The 19,084-nt window shown below is 35.2% G+C and overlaps 1 protein-coding gene and 1 pseudogene across 2 annotated transcripts in view; one reads left to right on the forward strand and one right to left on the reverse strand.

Annotated features, from left to right (window-relative positions):
- The window catches only part of GRAMD1C (GRAM domain containing 1C), a 102,466-nt gene that overhangs the window by 75,361 nt on the left and 8,021 nt on the right, over positions 1-19,084 (forward strand). For both annotated transcript variants that reach the window (XM_042957190.1, XM_042957191.1), the window contains 7 exons: positions 5,454-5,591; positions 11,305-11,423; positions 12,996-13,138; positions 13,931-14,034; positions 15,587-15,763; positions 16,852-16,909; positions 18,875-18,985. In XM_042957190.1, the coding sequence (XP_042813124.1) occupies positions 5,454-5,591; positions 11,305-11,423; positions 12,996-13,138; positions 13,931-14,034; positions 15,587-15,763; positions 16,852-16,909; positions 18,875-18,985 (850 nt within the window). The remainder of the gene's footprint in view (positions 1-5,453; positions 5,592-11,304; positions 11,424-12,995; positions 13,139-13,930; positions 14,035-15,586; positions 15,764-16,851; positions 16,910-18,874; positions 18,986-19,084) is intronic.
- LOC122230906 lies at positions 2,856-3,006 on the reverse strand (annotated as a pseudogene).

A 19,084-nucleotide genomic window follows, 5' to 3' on the forward strand; every position in this document is an offset into this window, starting at 1 on the left:
CTCATAGAAGTTGTGTTCATATCTAGAAATAAAGAATAACAGCAGTGTAGTTGCTGTATTGGATGTTAGCCCTGGTCACATTTCCTTCTTGCTGATGTCCCTTTAAAGACTGGTTTTACAGCAGTAAGACTTTACATGTAACATTTAGCCTTCTTTTGTGGAGGTTTTCTTTAAGGTGCATGTAATGACTTTTTCCTTATTAGGTAACAAATCAAGTACTTCTGTTGCTTCCCCTAAGTAGATTTCAAAATTTCAGGCTTACCGTAAGTGGCTATTATAAGGAATCTATTTTTTATTTTCTGGAAGTTGTGACCTTATGAAGATACTTGAAATCAGTGAAGGGGGGAAAATAAGAAAGGTCAAAAGAAGAAAACCATCCCAGGAAATCTGTGTGTGGGTTTAGGGAGAGTTAGGTAGATGGCAGAGTATTCTAAACCAAACATCATCTTATTTAAAATCATAGTATTTTGATCTACCATTGTAAGCAGTCTGAGTGAGAAATGAGAGGATTTCCTTTTTTTCTCTCTTCTGCCACCTACAGATTGTAATCTTTGGGAGAGTACCATTTTGAAGGAGAGACTCCTTCTAGACTCATGTATCCTCATGAGATATCTTACAGAGGGGCCTGAAACTAGTGTGCTCCCTTTGATGTGGAGTTTAACTGAAGCCCATATAGGAAAAGTTAGCCTAGAATCTGCTTTGACTCACTCTTTTTTTAATGTTCTTACGCTATGGTAGGCCACCCACCAAGATTGAAGGGAGCCTTTTTAGGGATATTTCTGTACTTCCAGAAATGGGTTCTGGGCTGCCACCTCCTGAACAAAATGCTGAGCATTGTGTTTTAATCTAAGCCATATATGAACTTGAAAATTTGATATGTAGTATTTCATAGAATAAGCTGTAGAAGAACCTTGTTTATCTAGAGTGCTGTTGCTGATAGGCTTTCTGCAGCTCATTAACTACATGCTCAGTTTTGGGTAGGAGTGCAGAGAATTTGAGAAGATGCTAGGAGTTACCTGGCAGATGAAGATGAGTTGACACAATGTATCCACATCTACAAGTATAATGAAATTGTGGCTGTATTTTTGGCCAAAATAACATTTCTGTTGCTATCAGGGTTTACTTCTTTCACCTGCCCTGTTCTATGCGTGTCATGGATAGTCTGTGAAACATCTGCCCCAGGAGGTAGAGCCTTGAGTGGAAGCTGACAAACTGGCTGATGTCATGAGATACCAGGGCTGTGTCATGACAGAATTAAGTTTAGTTTTAATTGCTTAGATCAGAACTTGGTGTGACAGGGTGCCCTAACCAAAGTCACTTATGTTGAGAATGGAAGCTAAGTGAGGCAAAGATTTAGGCTGGGGGAGGGGCACATAAGAATAACAAAATTAGAATCCATGATCTACAGCTGACAGACCAAGATGAATTGGAAACTCATGCAAAGAAAAATAGGAATCAGATATCAGGTGATGCTAATTAATAAAGGTGAGGCCAAGTAAGTCTCTGGGGAAAGCAGAGAAAAGCCATGAAATAGTCTAGCACATCAGGGAAGCACCATGAGACTAAACCAGGTAACCCTGACATAGTTACCTGAGGCAGGTTTTTAAACAACACTCTCAAATTGAACTTGGTTTTTCACATGTAAAGAAAGCCCTCAAACTGAAACCCATGGGGGAGGGGAAGGAAAAAAAAAAAAAAAAGAGGTTAGAGTGGGAGAGAGCCAAAGCATTAGAGACTGTTAAAAACTGAGAACAAACTGAGGGTTGATGGGGGGTGGGAGGGAGGGCAGGGTGGGTGATGGGTATTGAGGAGGGCACCTTTTGGGATGAGCACTGGGTGTTGTATGGAAACCAATTTGACAGTAAATTTCATATATTAAAAAATAAAAAAAAAATAAAATTAAATTAAAAAAAAAAAAAAAAAAAAAAAAAAAAAAGAAGACAGCAGGTCACCAGTTTTTAAGAAGATTCAGGATTGTGCGTCCTTAGTTACTTAATTAAACTCCAAACAAATTGTGCGTCCTTAGTTACTTAATTAAACTCCAAATCTGCTTTTCTTGCATACCTATCTGGTACATTTTTCGTGAACTCTCAAAACACTGTCCACATAGGGTTTTAGTTTCATTCATGCCCATGTCCCTCTCATATTTATCTGACTCACTTTTCCCATCTTTTTCACTGGCTACTTTCAAACTGATAGGCTTGAATATTTTCAATTCAAGAGATGTTTCTTCTTTATTGGAAATAGTAACCTGCTCTCAGGTTGAGTGCTGTTCCCTTCCCTACTTGAAATACCACTTGCTAGCTTCATATGTCACAGCAATATCACTGGTGATCTTAACTTGGATAGGAGGCTTTAAAGTACTGTGAATGTCATACATAAATAATCCCAGATGGAAATAGTTTTTTTCAGGTTCTTACTTCCTTGAATTAATTTCCATACAGAAGGTATTATTAATTTCTGATAGTAATACCACAAATTCCATTTTGTCAGTCATAATATAGAATAATTGATCAACTAATTGAGTTTAAATGAAATATGAAAATGTAATGTTTATGTGAGTATAGTTTGTTTCCTTCATAAATGTGAATAGGAAACTTACTTTTGAAAAATTACAGTTTAAGAGTTCCTTAGAGAAATGACTGCTTCTAGGGCTGAGGTGGGGAATATGCAAAATGAGGCTGGAGTTTCTTGTAGGGCCAGAAGTAAAGAAATGCTTCAAAAAAAAAAAAGAGGTGTATCAAAAGGGCATAGGAGTCAACCTGAAAGAGCTCCTAATGGCCAAAGTAAAAAAAAAAAAAAAAATGAGCAACAAAATATATAATGATAGTATTGGATTATAACCTAAAGTATAAAATAACTATTCATGAGTCCATACTGATACAAATAATCAAATAAATATGTAAATGGGGGACAAAACACAAGCCTTCCTTACAGCGTTTCAAATAATATACATACATACTCCCCCTTCTACACTTGATCTTAGCCAAAAGGCCGAGAAGCGATCATACTCCCCCTTCTAGAAAGTGGAGCTTAATTCTCTTTCCCTTGAGCATGGGCTGAGCTTAGTGACACATTTCTAACAAACAGAATATGGAAAGGTAAAAATGGTAACTTTACAGAGGAGGAGCCTGCCAGACACCACCGTAACCAAATGATCAAGGTTACCATTATCATAACTCATGCTGATACCCTGGATCCCCGGAGTTTGATGAGAAGGGGACTTCACCTTTGTGGGTGTTCTTCCCCAAATCCACAACCCCAGTACAATCATGAAAAAACAGATGAACCCAAATTGAAGGACATTCTACAAAATACCTGACCAGAGTTCTTCAAGTATGTAAGACCATTAAAAAACAAGGAAAGAGTGAGGGACTGTCACAACTGGAGGAGATGAGGGAGATAAAACAATGAAATGCAGTGTGGTATTTTGGATTGTATCTTTGTACAAAAAAAGGACATTACTGGAAAAGGGTAACAATAACACCGAGCTTCATTGATTGTAAATCTAAAATTATTCCAAAATAAAAAGTTAAAAAATAGGGTTGCAAAATGGAAGTCCTATAAATAAAAATTGACCGTAAGATACTTTTTTAAAAGCACTTTCAGTAGCCATTCATTCAGAAATAGTTATTTAACACTTTTATGTGCCAAATACATAATGTATATAGGTGTTTAAAATTGACATGATCCCTACTCAGATGGAACTTAGAGTCTTATGCAAGAGAGAGGCAATAAACAAGTCAACAGGCCAGTAAAGATAATAATTACAATTCAGGATAAGTTCATGAAGGAAATGAACAGGATTAATAGAATCATCTATACTTATTTGTTTTCTTTGTGAATATATCAATAATTTTTTCGATGAACATACATTCTATTTCAGAAAAAGCTATTTCTCAAGCCTAATTGGGAAGTTATCTCAGAAAACCTTAGCATATTACCTAGTTTCAGTGATTTATTCTCTATGGAAGGAGCCATTATTTGAAATTTCTGTGACTAGCTTTTGCCTACACAAAGTATTGTTGCAGGGAGAAGGTAAATCAATATCCGTCTGATATCCCTAAGTTCTTTGCACCTGTAGCAAAATAGAGAAACACAAATCATTTGATGAGGGAGAAAAAGGAATAGTTGGGGTGAAGGCAGAACTAGAAGAGTTTTTCTGATTCTTAAACTACTGCCTTTTGCTTGACCGGATTGCTTCCCATGGCTTAATATTGACAGATGGCCTACACAGACAGTTGTCAGAGCATGATATCTGTAATATGGGGGGCTTTTGTCACAGTTTTTATTCTGTATTGATGGAGCATAATCCTTGAAATAATAAATAATCCTAATCCTGAAATCATTAAAATTTCATATTGGATTGCTTTACTCTATTTCCTTTATCAGATTCTTATTCCTAGCTGTCTTTGTTTTTTTTTTTTTTTTTTAATTTCCTTTTTGATTCTTTTAAGTTAAACTCCTGGCAATAAAATAGAGGTTAAGTTTGTGTTGCCCTGGAGCTGTAGTGAATTCAAATTCCATTTCAGTCACTCACTAGCCATGGAGCTTTGGCAATTCTCTCTCATTGCCTCAGTTTCCTCATCTATACAATGAAGATGATGATAATACCACTCATCTCACAGGATTGCTGTGAGGATAAGATGAATGGGTACTTGTAAGGTGCTTAGCACAATGCCTGATATACAGTAAGCACCATATAAGCATGGGCTATTTTATATGTTTCCAGGGAATATGAGGAGAGGTGAGCAGATATTGCTTCTTCATTTGCTACTGGTAATTTTCAACATCATCATCATTATCAGGTTCCCAGAAAAATTAAATATTCCACTGGGCTCTACTTAGCTTTGAAGAATACTTTTCAGAAGGATTTCTTAGTTCTTTTAACGTATGGTATTGAGAATAGGTTGTGAATACGATAAGACTTGTCTTGGGGCAGGTGGCTTTAAGTCAGGTTTGAAACGTTATTCAGGCTACCAAGTTGGTGAGTGCAGCAGATATTAGAGCCACTCATGACTTAATATCTACTGAATGTATGACCATTCAGAAATAGGACCTGCTAATTGCTGTGGTAGATATATCCCTATATATCCCAGTATTAACCTTATCATTTTTGAAGTATTCTTTTGAGTGATGTAGTACAAGAGTTTGATATCATTCAGGTTAAATATTTTTATATCTTTAGGGTTTTGATGACTGAAATATTGATCTATATGGTTTAATTAAATATATATTATGTATAATTATATATAGTACATATGTATATAATGCCAATTTAGAGTTTTAATAGTGTTTTGGAATGTGCTGATCATTGTAATCACATTTAAAAACCATTTTGTGCCAAAACAAACAAACAAAAACGAAATCTTGAAATTACCATTCCTTAGTTTCTTCCCTTTCAGTCCTGTGTTTTTTGTTGTTGTTGTTTCCTTTTGCTGTTGTTTCCCCAGAAAATATGCCTGAGAAAGATCTTCATGGAAGACTTTATATCAACCGTGTTTTTCATATCAGTGCTGAGAGAATGTTTGAATTGCTCTTCACCAGTTCACGCTTCATGCAGAGATTTGCCAATTCTAGAAATATAATAGGTTGGTTTGGGTTTAATGATAAATTTGGGAGAATTTTATTATCCTTTAAGAGTTAAGCCTATATAAATTAATTTATGTTGTCAGGGGGAAAATTAGACTTTGATTTTATTTTGGTGATAGATAAACTAATATTTAAGCGTTTTGGTTAAATTTACATGTAAGCAGTGTAATTGTTCAATTAGTCAGATCCTACCTACAATGAGGTTCAAACCCTTTGAAAACTAAAACCCTATATATTTATTAATGTAGCAGTTCAGTTATTTGAACCTAATTTAAAAGGATTCTATTGCAGAACAATTGGATTCTAGTAGGGTGTAAATTGGTACAATCACTTTGCAAAATGGTTTGGCAGTAAGCTGAACATAAAAATTCTCTATGACTCACCAATTCTACTAGTAGGTATGTGTATTCTGAATGACATGTGCTACAGTGTTCATAGCAGCATTATTAATAATGGTCCCAAAACAAAACAGCCCAGATACCCACCAGTAATATATGGTGGGTATGGATAATAGAATGGATAGACAAATTGTGTATGTTCACACAAAAGATTACTATACTAGCAATGAAAAAACAAAACAAAATAAATCATTGCTACTTGTAACAATATCAGTAAATCTCACAGATATAATGTTAAGCAAAAGAAGCCAGACACAGAAGAGTGCATACTTTGATTTCTTTATATAAAGTTCAAAAACAGGCACAACTAATTTATGGACATAGAATCAGCATAGTATTTGCTGTGTGGAGAATTGGGCAGGTAAAGAGTGAGAGCGAACTTTTGGGATGTTGGTAAAGTCTATCTTGATCTGGTACACATGTGTGTTTTCTTTTTGTAAATTCATGGAGCTAGATGTACACTTGAGATTGCAATGGTTATGGTATATCTCAATGAAAATACCAAAAAAAAAATATTCCAGTTAGGAAATTAGTTAGACTCATAAAAAGGATTGCACTGATTATGTGTTAAAAGTTCTATTTTGCTAAACATCTCAAATAAGCTTATAGTTTGAAACTGAATTTATCCTAAATATTCAAAAATATTTTACAAACCGTGGGAGCACATGGTTTAGATTGCTATAAAACATTATAAAACAGCAGCAGCAGAGATTCATGTAAGTTTAATCATTTGACATAGTCAAAGAGAAAGTTATTCTACAGTCAGTTTTAAATATAGTTTATAATTGAGCCACTTTATTAACCATTAGATATTATTCTTTTATTTGAAACTTCTATGTATTCATAGATTATGTCATTGATATGGATTCTAGATACAAAAAATAATTTATTCTTATTCAGAGTAGTATAGCAAAGTGATTTCTAATTGATAGCAATTGAGTCTTGTAATTAAGAACTCTCTGTTTAAAAAATCATTTTTTCCACATTTTAAAAATGTGGAATATCTGAGGAATATAAATTTTCCTCTTCACGCAGTAGCTTATATTTAACTATATCTCTTCAAAATCTGTTTTGTATTTTCTTGCTATTTATGTCTACCTGGAGAACTTGATATTTCAAAATATTTTTCTTAATTTTCTAAGATGATGCTTGTTGATATTGCCCTGTCATGTTTATGGCTGCAAAGACCCCCGAGGAACTAGTATGTTATTCCATGCTGGTACTAAATGAAGTTTGTTCTTTGACTCACAACTGTACCAGGTGTCTGATATTTATCTAGCTTCAATATGGATGACTGTGTTTGCTATCTGATGTTTTAAATGGCTTTTGGAAGCAAAAGCTTCTGGCTAATTACAAGTATAGACAGTAATAGGAATGGTGCTGTTTAGACCTACAATTCATCAGAAGTTTTGCCCCCAAAGAGAATCTGCTTACTGTATACCATTCTGCTATCTTCTGAAGTTGTTACCTGGTAATCAAAGTTCTATTTCTTGAGAATAGGTTTCAAAGGCTTCTTTTTAAAAATACTAAGAAGTATTTCTTTTTTCATGAAAAGATTTTGTATAGTCAATTATTTATGAATTTAATTTCAGCACTAAACTAAAATTTCAGCACTACTTGATCTTTTTTTTAAATTAGGGAACTTCTAAATAGGTGTTCTTTTAAATCTTTGTTAGCAGTTGTATGACACTGCTTTTGTAATTCAAAACTCAGTTTTAAGTCTTTTTATTCCACTTTTTAATTTTGAAAATTATAAACTTTCAGAAAAGTTGCATGAGTAGTATAATAAAACCCATATAGCCATTCCCAAAATTCACCATTTTTTTTGTTGTTGTGATAAAATGTATATAACATAACATATACCATTTTAACCATTTTTAAGTGTTCATTTCAGTAGCATTAAGCACATTGACATTGTATAATCATCAAAACCATCCATATTCAGAACTTTTTCATCTTGCCAAACTGCAACTCTGTACTTACTAAAAAATAAATCTCTATTCCTCCTTCTCCCAACTGCTAATGACCACCATTCTACTTTCTGTCTTTACGAATTTGACTACTTTAGGTACCTCAAATAAGTGGAATCATACAATATTTGTCCCTTTGTGTCTGGCTTATTTCACTTAGCGTGTCTTCAGGGTTTATCCTTATAGCATGTGTCAGAATTTCATTCCTTTTTAAGGCTGGATATCATTCCATTCTATGTATATACATATTTTGTGTATCCATTCATATCCATTGATGGAGTTTTGAGTTGTTTCTACTTTTTAGTTATTGTGAGTAATACTGCTGTGAACACTGATATACAAATATCTGTTTGAGTCCCTGTTTTCAATTCCTTTGGGTATATATGTAGAAGTGGACTTACTGGATTCTTAGGTAACTCTATGGTTGCTTTTTGAGGAATGGCCATACTGTTTTCCATAATGGCTACATCATTTTACATTCCCCTCAGAATGGCTGCATCATTTTACATTCTCCCCAGCAATGCATAAAGGTTCCAATTTCTCCATATCCTTGCCAGCACTTGTTATTTTCAGTCTTTGTGATAACAGCCATCCTAATGGAATGAAGGTTTGCCAATTTTAAAACTTTATTACATCAAAGGATTCATAAAGGATTCTGCAGATCCTGCTTTTTATTACTTTAATTCAGTATATCAAGTGGCTGATGTGTCCTTTGTACATTGTTGTATTTTAAAAATAATTTCATCCCTGATTTTTTATATCATGATGAGCTTTACTTAGGTATTGGGGGGCTTGACTAGTCCAAAATGTTGTTAATTATATGATGTTCTGGTACATGATTCAGTAGGATTGTTGGTAACATTGGTTACAATACAAGTGGAAGACATACTTTTACCCTTGTTAATAGTTTTTTTGTTGAGTAGTGTGCAATTTTATAGCAGAGTCCAATGATACCTTAAAATTATGTTGCTAATTAACAATGGATTATTTGTATAATTTTTTTGAAACAGACTGACATAGGACCAAAATAATTGCTTGAAAAGTATTTTAGAATAAATTTTGTATCTTCTTTCATGGACAATTAAATAAATTATTTTTTACAGCAAATTCTGTATGGTAGGGATGCCTGGCTGGTTCAGTTGGAAGAGCATGCAACTTTTGATCTCGGGGTCATGAGTTCAAGCTCCATGTTGGGTGTACAGATTATTAAAAATAACTAAATAACTATATATATATAATTCTGTAGGGTAGATTCTATAGTTTGTGATACTGCCTTTTGAGTTTAGTTGTAAGATTTTTTTCCACATACTCAAAATGCAGCTTCAGGGTCCCTCAAAAAATCTCAAGGCCTAGCTGTATGAAAGAAGTTGAGTAAAATTGTCTATATCACAAAGCTTTGCTTCATTTTTTGGTGATGGTTGATAGATTAGATAAGTCTTCTATATTTTAAGATGTTGACAAATAGCAGTCAAGTATACTAATTGCCTAAGTCCATTTGTGTGAACAGCATTAGGTGATTTAGTCAGATTTTTGCAAAAGAATTCACGATGCCATTACCTATACCTACGTAGTCTTTGCCTTGTTAAATGACCTATGCTATGTTCTAAAAATATATTTCTCTTCAAAGTTATTTTTACTCACTGTGTAGTTATTAGGAAAATAAGAATTATATATTTATATACATTATTTCATTTTTTAAAATGTTTATTTATTTTTGAGAGAGAGAGAGATAGCGTGTGAGTCTGGGAGGGGCAGAGTGAGAAGGAGACACAGAATCTGAATCAGGCTCCAGGCTTCTGAGCTGTCAGCACAGAGCCCGACGCCGGGCTTGAACTCATGAACCATGAGATCATGACCTGAGCCGAAGTTGGCCACCCCTGAACTGAGCCACCCAGACGCCCCTAAGAGAGAATTTTTAACAAGATCTTGCCATTAATACAGAGATTATCCTATAGCTTTCTCAACTTGGAAAAGGTTATGTCATTACATTTCATAGCCCCCTTCTTGATTAAAGATTTTGACAGATAAGCCATTAACATTACATGATTTCTCATTACATGATTTTTCCACAAGTTGGGATCAAGGTCTTATTGTTGCATAATGGCAAATGTCTTTCAAGGTTTGTCTCAATGATGGGAATGTTAAAGTGTTGTTCTGTTTCTGTTTAATAAGGTTGGTGCCAATATTTCTCTTCACAGGTACTGGGGACTTTAAAATGAAGCCTACAGATGAAACAACTTTTAATTTTCTTTTCTAAAGAAAAGAAAGTGTGTTAATAGACAACAATTTAGAAGTAAATGGATCAAAGATGGGGAATATGTCACATACAAGAAGAGGGCCTTACATTTAATTTTACTATTCTTTAATGTTAAAATGATAACACTGTCAAAAGGATATTAGGACTGGTCAAAAATAAAAATTTAAATAATTAAAAACTACTTCTTTCCATTAATCATTGGGGAAATGCAAATCAAAACCACAGTGAAATACCCCACACACCTATCAGAATGGCTGGAATCAAAAACACAAGGAATAACAAGTGTTGTTGAAGATGTGGAGAAAAAGGAACCCTCGTGCACTGTTGGTGGGAGTGCAAACTGGCACAGCCACTATGTAAAACAGTATGGAGGTTCCTCAAAAAATTAAAAATAGAATTACCATTGATTCAGTAATTCCACTACTGGATTTTTACCCAAAGAAAATGAAAACATCAATTCAAAAAGATATATGCACCCCGTGTTTATTGCAGCATTATTTACAATAGCAAAGATCTGGAAGCAACCAAGGTGTCCATCAACAGATGAATGGATAAAGAAGAGGTGATGATGGTGTTGGTGTGTCTGTGTGTGTGTATGTATACGCGCGCGCGTGTGTGTGTGTGTGTGTGTGTGTGTGTAATGGAATATTGCCCAGCCATAAAAAAAGGAATGGGATTTTGCCCTTTCCAACAACATGGATGAACCTGGAAGGTATTAATGCAAAGTGAAATAAGACAGAGAAAGGCAAATACCATATGATCTCACTCATATGTGGAATTTAAGAAAACAAAAGAAAAAACAAAAAGACAAATAAAACCCCAGACTCAAATACAGAGAACAAGCTGGTGGTAACTGGAGGGGAGGTGTTTGGGGGGATGGGTGAAATAGGTGAAGGGGATTAAGAGTACATTTACCATGATGAGCACTGGGTAAAGTATAGAACTGTTAAGTCATTTTTTTGTACACCTGAAACTAATACAACACTGTATGTTAATTATACTTAAAAAAAAAGCCCTACCTCTGATTCCATTTCAAGTCATACTCTTCAGAGTTTTAGAACCAACTCTTTACGTTTGCTGTGATTAGATGTAGTGTCCACCCCTTGGAAAATAGAACCTGGAGGTGATCAACTGAGAACCATGACCTACACTATAATCCTTAATAATCCACTTACTGGAAAGTGCACCACTGCCACTGAAAAGCAGGTATGTTTCCTCCATCAGTATTCCAAAAGAATCATATATGTGGGAAGAGAGAAACCTGTCATTGTCCCCAGTTAACAAGACAATTTTAAGAAATAGCAAAACAAAAGGGAGGAGAAACTATTACAGATTAAAAAAGACTGAAGAGGCATATCAACCAAATCAACCAACCCTAATTCAAACAAACCAACTAAAAATATATTTAGGAGATTTAAGGAATTACTAATTTTTTACATATATTAATGGTATTGTAGCTGTATTTTAAAGAAAAGAATATCTTTTAAAGAGACACACTGAAGAAATAAAGAGATACACTGGAATATTTATGAATAAAATTATTCTGATATCTGGGGTATCCTTTAAAAGTAATCTAGCCAGGGAGAGCATGGTGGTAGACGGAGGGAATGTGGGGATGGGGTACAGATGAAGCAGGACTGGGCAAGAGTTAACGTTGTTGAAGCTGGCTGTTGAGTTTATGAGGGTTCATTATACCTCATTTCTACTCGTGTGTATGTTTTAACTTTTCCATGATAAATGGTTTAATAAATAACACTACTGGAATCCAATATATGGGATCATGCCAAGAGTTATAGCCAAATAACTAGAGGGGTGCTGTGATGTATGGGAAGAGATGATAAGATATTCAGTGCTCTACTCTGGCCAGTGTGGCACTGTCTTTATAGTAGAGTTTGTGTTTGACCAATTTATGTTGAGGTATAGTGTATCTGTTCTGCAAATAGTTAGAAAATATCTTAACATCTGAACGAGTTATGCTATTATGGTTTTTGTCCAGTGTTTAAAAGGACTTATTTAAGAAAAGTTTGGTATTTTGACATTGGAGAATCTTTGATAATGTTACAGGATAGGTTGAAAGGGTATGGTTAAAATGAGGAAGGTTTGGCCAGTAACCACTCCAAATCCTGTTAAGGTAGGCAGTGTTTTCTTTGGTTGTCCCCTTTCTTCATTAAAAAAAAATTTTTTTTAACATTTTTATTTATTTTTGAGAGATAGAGACAGAGCATGAGAGGGGGAGGGGCAGAGAGAGAGGTAGACACAGAATCCAAAGAATGCTCCAGGATCTAAGCTGTCGGCAAAGAGCCTGATGCAGGGCTCAAACCCAAGAACCACAAGATCATGACCTGAGCCAAAGTCACACACCTAACTGAGCCACCCAGGTGCCCCAAACTTCCTTCACTTTTTTGGTGAAGGGTGATTGTTAAATTTTTATGAATTTTGGGGTGGGTCTTTGCTTCATCCAGTTTGAATTTTAAATTGTTCCCCTATCAGGAACATTTAAAAATTTTTATAAACTAATGACATACATAAGAGACTTCCTCCTCATACCTAAAAGAAGGAAAAAATAATGGTACAATGAAATGACAGGCAAAAAATACTCTTTCTGCAGGTCCCATCTTCTCAATTCATAGATTGCGTAGCCAACATGAAGGCTCTTCTGGGTTTGTATATAGGCTTCTCATGTCTTTTGTAATTTTAGTATATGTGTTCTAAATTGGCAAGGAATTTGATATATTAAACTTGAACATGCAAAAAAAATGTTTAATCTTATTTTGACAGACACTGTATAAAGAAAGTCGGGAAGCACAATTTTATTTGGTAGATTCAGAAGTACTGACACATGATGTTCCCTACCATGATTACTTCTATACCCTGAACAGATACTATATCATCCGATCCTCAAAACAGAAATGCCGGCTGAGGTGAGCTATCGTAAATGAATATCGTAAATGAAATATTAGTCAGGATAGGTGAGATTTTATTCTGGAACATGTCAATCCTAAAATCTTAGCAGTAGCCTTAGACAACCAAGCTTTATTTCTTGCTCAAATTATATGACCACCAGTGGTCAGCAGAGGGGTGGAGCTCCTTACTCAAGGCCACAAGCTGATGAACACTTTGACATTCTGTAGCTGCACCATCCAGAATATGTGTTGTTTCAGTTGCTACAGGAAAAGAGAGTTCTAGAACTGTGTTCACCGTCCAGTGGCCAAAACTAGTCACAGGAACCTGTTTTATGTCAAGGCAGCTGTGAGTTCTTGAGGAGCACATGGTGAGCACATTGCTGCAATGGAAATAAGAAATGTTGGTGTATTAAAGATAGTGATGTGCCACCATGTGCTTTGCCTGGTCTTAGTTAATGTAGTTACTTTTACCTAATTTATGACCACTACAGATTTTTTTATACAAGCCATTTAGAAAACTTAGAATTTATTTTGAGCCTTTATTGCTGTTTAAGTAAAGAAAATTCAGGGCTAGAGAAAGGAAAAAATAAAATGCCAAGTACTTAGAAGGAAAATTTCATGAAATTATTAGCAGCATATAGTAATTTTCTAAAAAGTTGTCATCAGTGCATAAATTTTCTTTCATAGTCTTAATGACTTTGAGTCCTTTGGCTTTCCAGTGGACATATCTTACATTTAGATTATAAATACAACTATAATAGAACTAAATTCTATCCTTTAAGTAAGCTGTTTTCCTCCGTATTTTATTAGAGTTTCTACAGATGTGAAGTACAGAAAACAACCATGGGCCATTATCAAATCTCTAATTGAAAAGAATTCCTGGAGTTCATTGGAGGACTATTTCAGACAGCTTGGTTTGTAAATTTCTTGGTTTATCTATTTTTGTAAAGATATTAACAAAACAGATTGATAACCTCATTTGGATTCACAGTAGATGACGTTGAATTGACTCCCACTGAAGTGATCCTAACTACCTGACTTGGAATTTGGAAATTTTAATTTTCATTGGTCTAACAAACATTCATATTATGCTTATTATATGCCCGACATGTTCTGCATGCTTTATAAATATCAACCTATTACAATACTGTGCAGTAGGTACTATTATTTTTTTTTCTATTTTACTAAAGAATAAATATTGAAACAGAGAGAGAGGTTAAGTGACTTGTCCAAGATCACACAGTGAGGAGCTGTCACTCCCTGCAAGGAGCCAAGAAGGCTGACTGTAGTGAGAAACTGCATAACTTATCACAAATATGCACTTGGTGTTCCTTGGTGGCCTCACCTCTACCCCACAATCCTTATCAATGCAGCTTCCTTGGGTTTATGCAGGCCCACTTAGCAATGGTAACACGTACGTGTATGGATTTGGTGGAGGTAGGGACTAGACTGGGGAAGTGATATAGTTCTGTTTGGATATTCCTTAAAATAAAACATGAGAAAAAAAATATATATATACATAAACATAATTAATTCTGGTTAAAGAAAAGCTGGGGTCAGTCAACTCAGGGTAAAGTAAGGCTTGATTATCTAGTTTGTTGGTTATTTTTCTTGCTCTTCTCTCTTGGCTATTCATTATTAAACTCCTAATCAGGAGCAAAGAAAATGTTATTCAAAAATTAGTTTGGCCACTGGATAATGAGCTTCTAATAAAAAATCTGGTGAAGGAAAGGTCAAAAAAAAAAAAGACAAAAATGAGGTTTTTAGGTTGTTTGCAGATTTTTCTTACCAGTACTTATTTTTTGCAAACCCTCATTTATAAACTAGAACTATTATATGCTCCTCCTTCCTTTGATATTGACCATCAAGTACCACAGTCTTTCTTGGAAATCCTTCTAATGATCCAGTGTAAGTGGGTAGCCTGCTGTTTCCATAACTGAAATCATTATGTTAATATTTAATATAGCACATGGTGAATTTGCTCTGATGATTCCATCATTTATTAATACAGTTCATTCTTCCTAGAATAGTGAAGCCTCATTATAGGATCACTTTATCCTCCAAAACTTTTTATTAATAGTAAGGTTTGAATCTAGGCCACAAGAGCCTAAGTAATAGTTAAAGAAAGTTACCAAGGCTTTAAAAAAACAAACTGAAGGGGCGCCTGGGTGGCTCAGTCAGTTAAGTGTCTGACTTTGGCTCAGGTCGTGATCTCACGGTTCATGATCTCATGATTTGTGGGTTTGAGCCCCACATCAGGCTCAGAGCCTGGAGCCTGCTTTGGATTCTGTGTCTCCCTCTCTCTCTGTTCTTCCCCTGCTCACGCTCTCTGTGTCTCTCAAAATAAATAAAACAATTTAAAAAAATTAAAAACAAAACTGAAAACAAAACAATCCCCTCCCTACCCTCACATCTTATAGTCAAGAAGGTTTCTCTGCTGTCTAAAGATTTTTTTTTCCTTCTTAGAATCAAACTTATTAATGGAAGAATCTGTGTTAAATCAGTCCGTTGAAGACGCTGGAAAACTTAGTGGCTTACGAAGGAGAAGGCGAACATTCAACCGAACAGCAGAAACAGTTCCTAAACTTTCTTCTCAGCGCTCTTCTGGAGATGTGGGCTTGGATGCCAAAGGGGATATTTCAGGTAGCTATTATGTAGTAAACAGATGGAAGATTTTAGTTTACTTATGAAGCAGTATACATCTCTTGTTTATAGGACACATCAGAAAGGAGGTTTCCCTTTTTCCTCTCCTTTTCTGATCATGTTTATCAAACTCGGACTTCCTTCAGTATAACTAATATGTAAGTGTAAAGAAGCAGTTGCAAAATGGCAGGCATATGGCCAATAGAGGTGTTTTATTTGGCCCACATGATATTTTAAAAGGTGGGAGTTTTTATGTAAAAACTCACATCTGACAGCTCTGGACCCAAATCTCTTCACAGCAACAGTTGCTGGAGCTTAGTAGAAGCTGTGCCATTAGAGCATGTGCTCCCAAGTCACCAGTCCCCACCACTGTCCCTGGCTGCTGGCTGCTTCATTCTGTTAACTTCCTACCTAGCATTTACAGACATTTGACTTCTAACCCTTGAAAGTACTAAACTGATGATATGCTTTCAGTCCTTCTGTACCTGTCAGGTCCAACCCAGCAAATTGCAAAGATGGAATTTGACTCTTATTATCCCCATTCTCAAATTTGAAGACATCTTGCCTCTACTCTTACTCCCTTTCTCTTAGAACTATAAAACTGTCATCCTCATTCTACATTATCAAATCCTCTTCTAAGGCTTATATCTTAGTGTGAATGTTTATTTACTATTTAAATTTAAGCTCTTTAGTTTTGGAATTTAAAAGTTTGGGCAACAGAGAACAGGTGAGGGTGATTAAAAAAATTAAGGAGGGAAGCATTGTATATAAACCCAGTTCAAATATTATTTGCAGAGATGGAACTTCACTAGAGATCATACGTGATGTATTGAATTGCTTGTTTATTTAGAGTAAATTAATTGTAATGTAGGCCAAACATAGGTTTTCTTTTCATACATTAGTTTCACATTAGTCAGGATATTAGAAATCAAAAAAAAGGGTGCTGGGAATTCATCCTATATCAAGTTGTTTTTACAATTCATGTACAAAATTTCTTCTCCATTTTTTTTCAAGTGAAGTTAAATTTTAACCAGTGTTAATCACAATCCTGTTCTAATGTAAGTTTTTTGTGTGTTTGTGATCTGCAGGAAAGAAAAAGGAAATGGAAATCTGTAATACTGCTCTTATTGTGGTGATGAGTATTTTGTAAGTATTTGTTTTGCATGCTTATTTTGCTTGTGCCTTCACTTATCTTTTAATGGTTTCCAAAAGGATTTGAATGCATTTGTATGTTATTGTGTAGAAATTGCCACTATTTGAGGTGCCTGGGTAGCTCAGTCGATTAAATATTCCACTTCAGCTCAGGTCATGATCTCGCAGTTGGTGAGTTCAAGCCCTGCGTGGGGCTCTGTGCTGACAGCTTAGAGCTTGAGTCCTGCTTTGGATTCTGTGTCTTCCTCTCTCCCTGCCCCTCCCCTGCTCATGCTCTGTCTCTTATATACTTCAGTCTGACAGTTTTTGATGTATGATTTTCAGGAGAATTATTAAATCTGAGGGAATACCCCAAGTACACATTCAATAAATGTTTTGTTTTTCAAAAATTAATCTGATTTATTTCTACCATCATAGGTTTTTACTGGAAGTTCCATAGATTTAAAGAGAATATTTATATATGCAGGCTGGTGAAATGCCAATAGTGCTATTTTGCTCTATCTGATTAGACCAATGATCCTTACCCTCTAGGATCACTTGTGAAAATGCAGATTTCTAGGCCTGAGTGCCAGAGATTGGGTCAGAAGGTCTCGAGCAGTGAGCAAGAACTTCAGAGTATTCTATAGGAATCTACTTAGGCAGACATATTTCGACTACTATTATCTACATGGATGTATTTTAATATTGAGGTAGTCCATTAGGTTTAATTGAATTGGTTCTGACTGGGTGATACACTCTTGGTGAATATACTTTGGAATGAAGTTCTTATATCCTCTGTTTTTTCTAATTATAACTTTCAGAACATACAAATGTTTGATATACCTTTGAGCTTTACAAAAGGCTTTCATATTCTGTTTAAGTCGGTTTGCTCTAATAATTTTGAATATTAAATATTAGCAGTGATCTTTTGTATTACTATGTAGAAAACTTATAGTCAGAGGTTGAAATGTTGATCTATATACCATTTCAGTGCCACAATAATTTCATAGATTTGATTTCCTTGTTCCTCCTTAGTTTTCATTTTTTTAAACAATCTTCTTTGGGCAGGTAAAGATGAATTCTATGCATTTTTAAGGGAAGTCAATATTTTAACAGAATAGGAAAGATATGATGCCACCTATATATTTGTATATATGTGTAATAAGAAATACTTCCATTCAGTTGAAAGGCTGCTGTGAGAACCAATACAGTAAATCCATTTAGCATGTAAGATTTTATATATGATGCAATTCACGCATATTTGGGATTTGATACTTCCTTTGTCTAAGTTGAACTAGAAGAGATTTTTGCTGAATAGTAATTCCAAAAATTTGTTTTGGCTTTCACAGGGAATAAGGTGCATGACTATCTACATAAGATCAAGTCCATATTGATCATCATTTCCTTTTTGAAGTGCAGCATAATGGGGGTATAATTGCTTAAGCTGAAAGCACCCAAAAATAGATCTCTCAAGGTTACCTGGTAGATTTCTAAGCTGGTGGTCGCTCATCAGCACTGGCTGGGATTCCTTGCAGAGAGAAGAGATGTCAGGGACAATCCCAACCTGCCATTTTGAGGACTTTTTGTCACTCTAGGTACCTTCTAACTTTTTCCTCACCATCCGCTTTTTACCTAATTACCTCATACCATAAAATAGAGATAACTGATTTAAACAATAACAATAATTGGAAACTGCTCTGGACAACGTACATTTAAAAAAAATTTTTTTTAACGTTTATTTATTTTTGAGACAGAGAGAGACAGAGCATGAACGGGGGAGGGTCAGAGAGAGAGGGAGACACAGAATCCGAAACAGGCTCCAGGCTCTGAGCGGTCAGCACAGAGTCCGACGCGGGGCTCGAACTCACGGACTGGACAACGTACATTTTTAAAGGTTTTGCGTGTCTCTTCTGCACATGGCAATGCTTTAGGTCTGGATAAGAGTGGATTAACCAGGTACAATTAATTTGCTCTGCCTAGTTTGCTGTTGCTAGTTCTGTTGAATGTGACGCTGTTTCTGAAGCTGTCAAGGATAGAATCTGCTGCTCAGTCCCTTTACCGTCTCCACCTCCAAGAAGAGAAATCTCTGCAGTAAGTCTTTTTTTCCCCCCAACCTGTTATTATTTCAGTAATTCTCTAGCTGCAGAAAACTGAATTCTGGTTTAGAGATTTTGGTTTGCTAACTATACT

The sequence above is a fragment of the Panthera tigris genome, chromosome C2 (assembly GCF_018350195.1).
Source record: "Panthera tigris isolate Pti1 chromosome C2, P.tigris_Pti1_mat1.1, whole genome shotgun sequence".
Taxonomy (NCBI): Eukaryota; Metazoa; Chordata; class Mammalia; order Carnivora; family Felidae; genus Panthera; species Panthera tigris.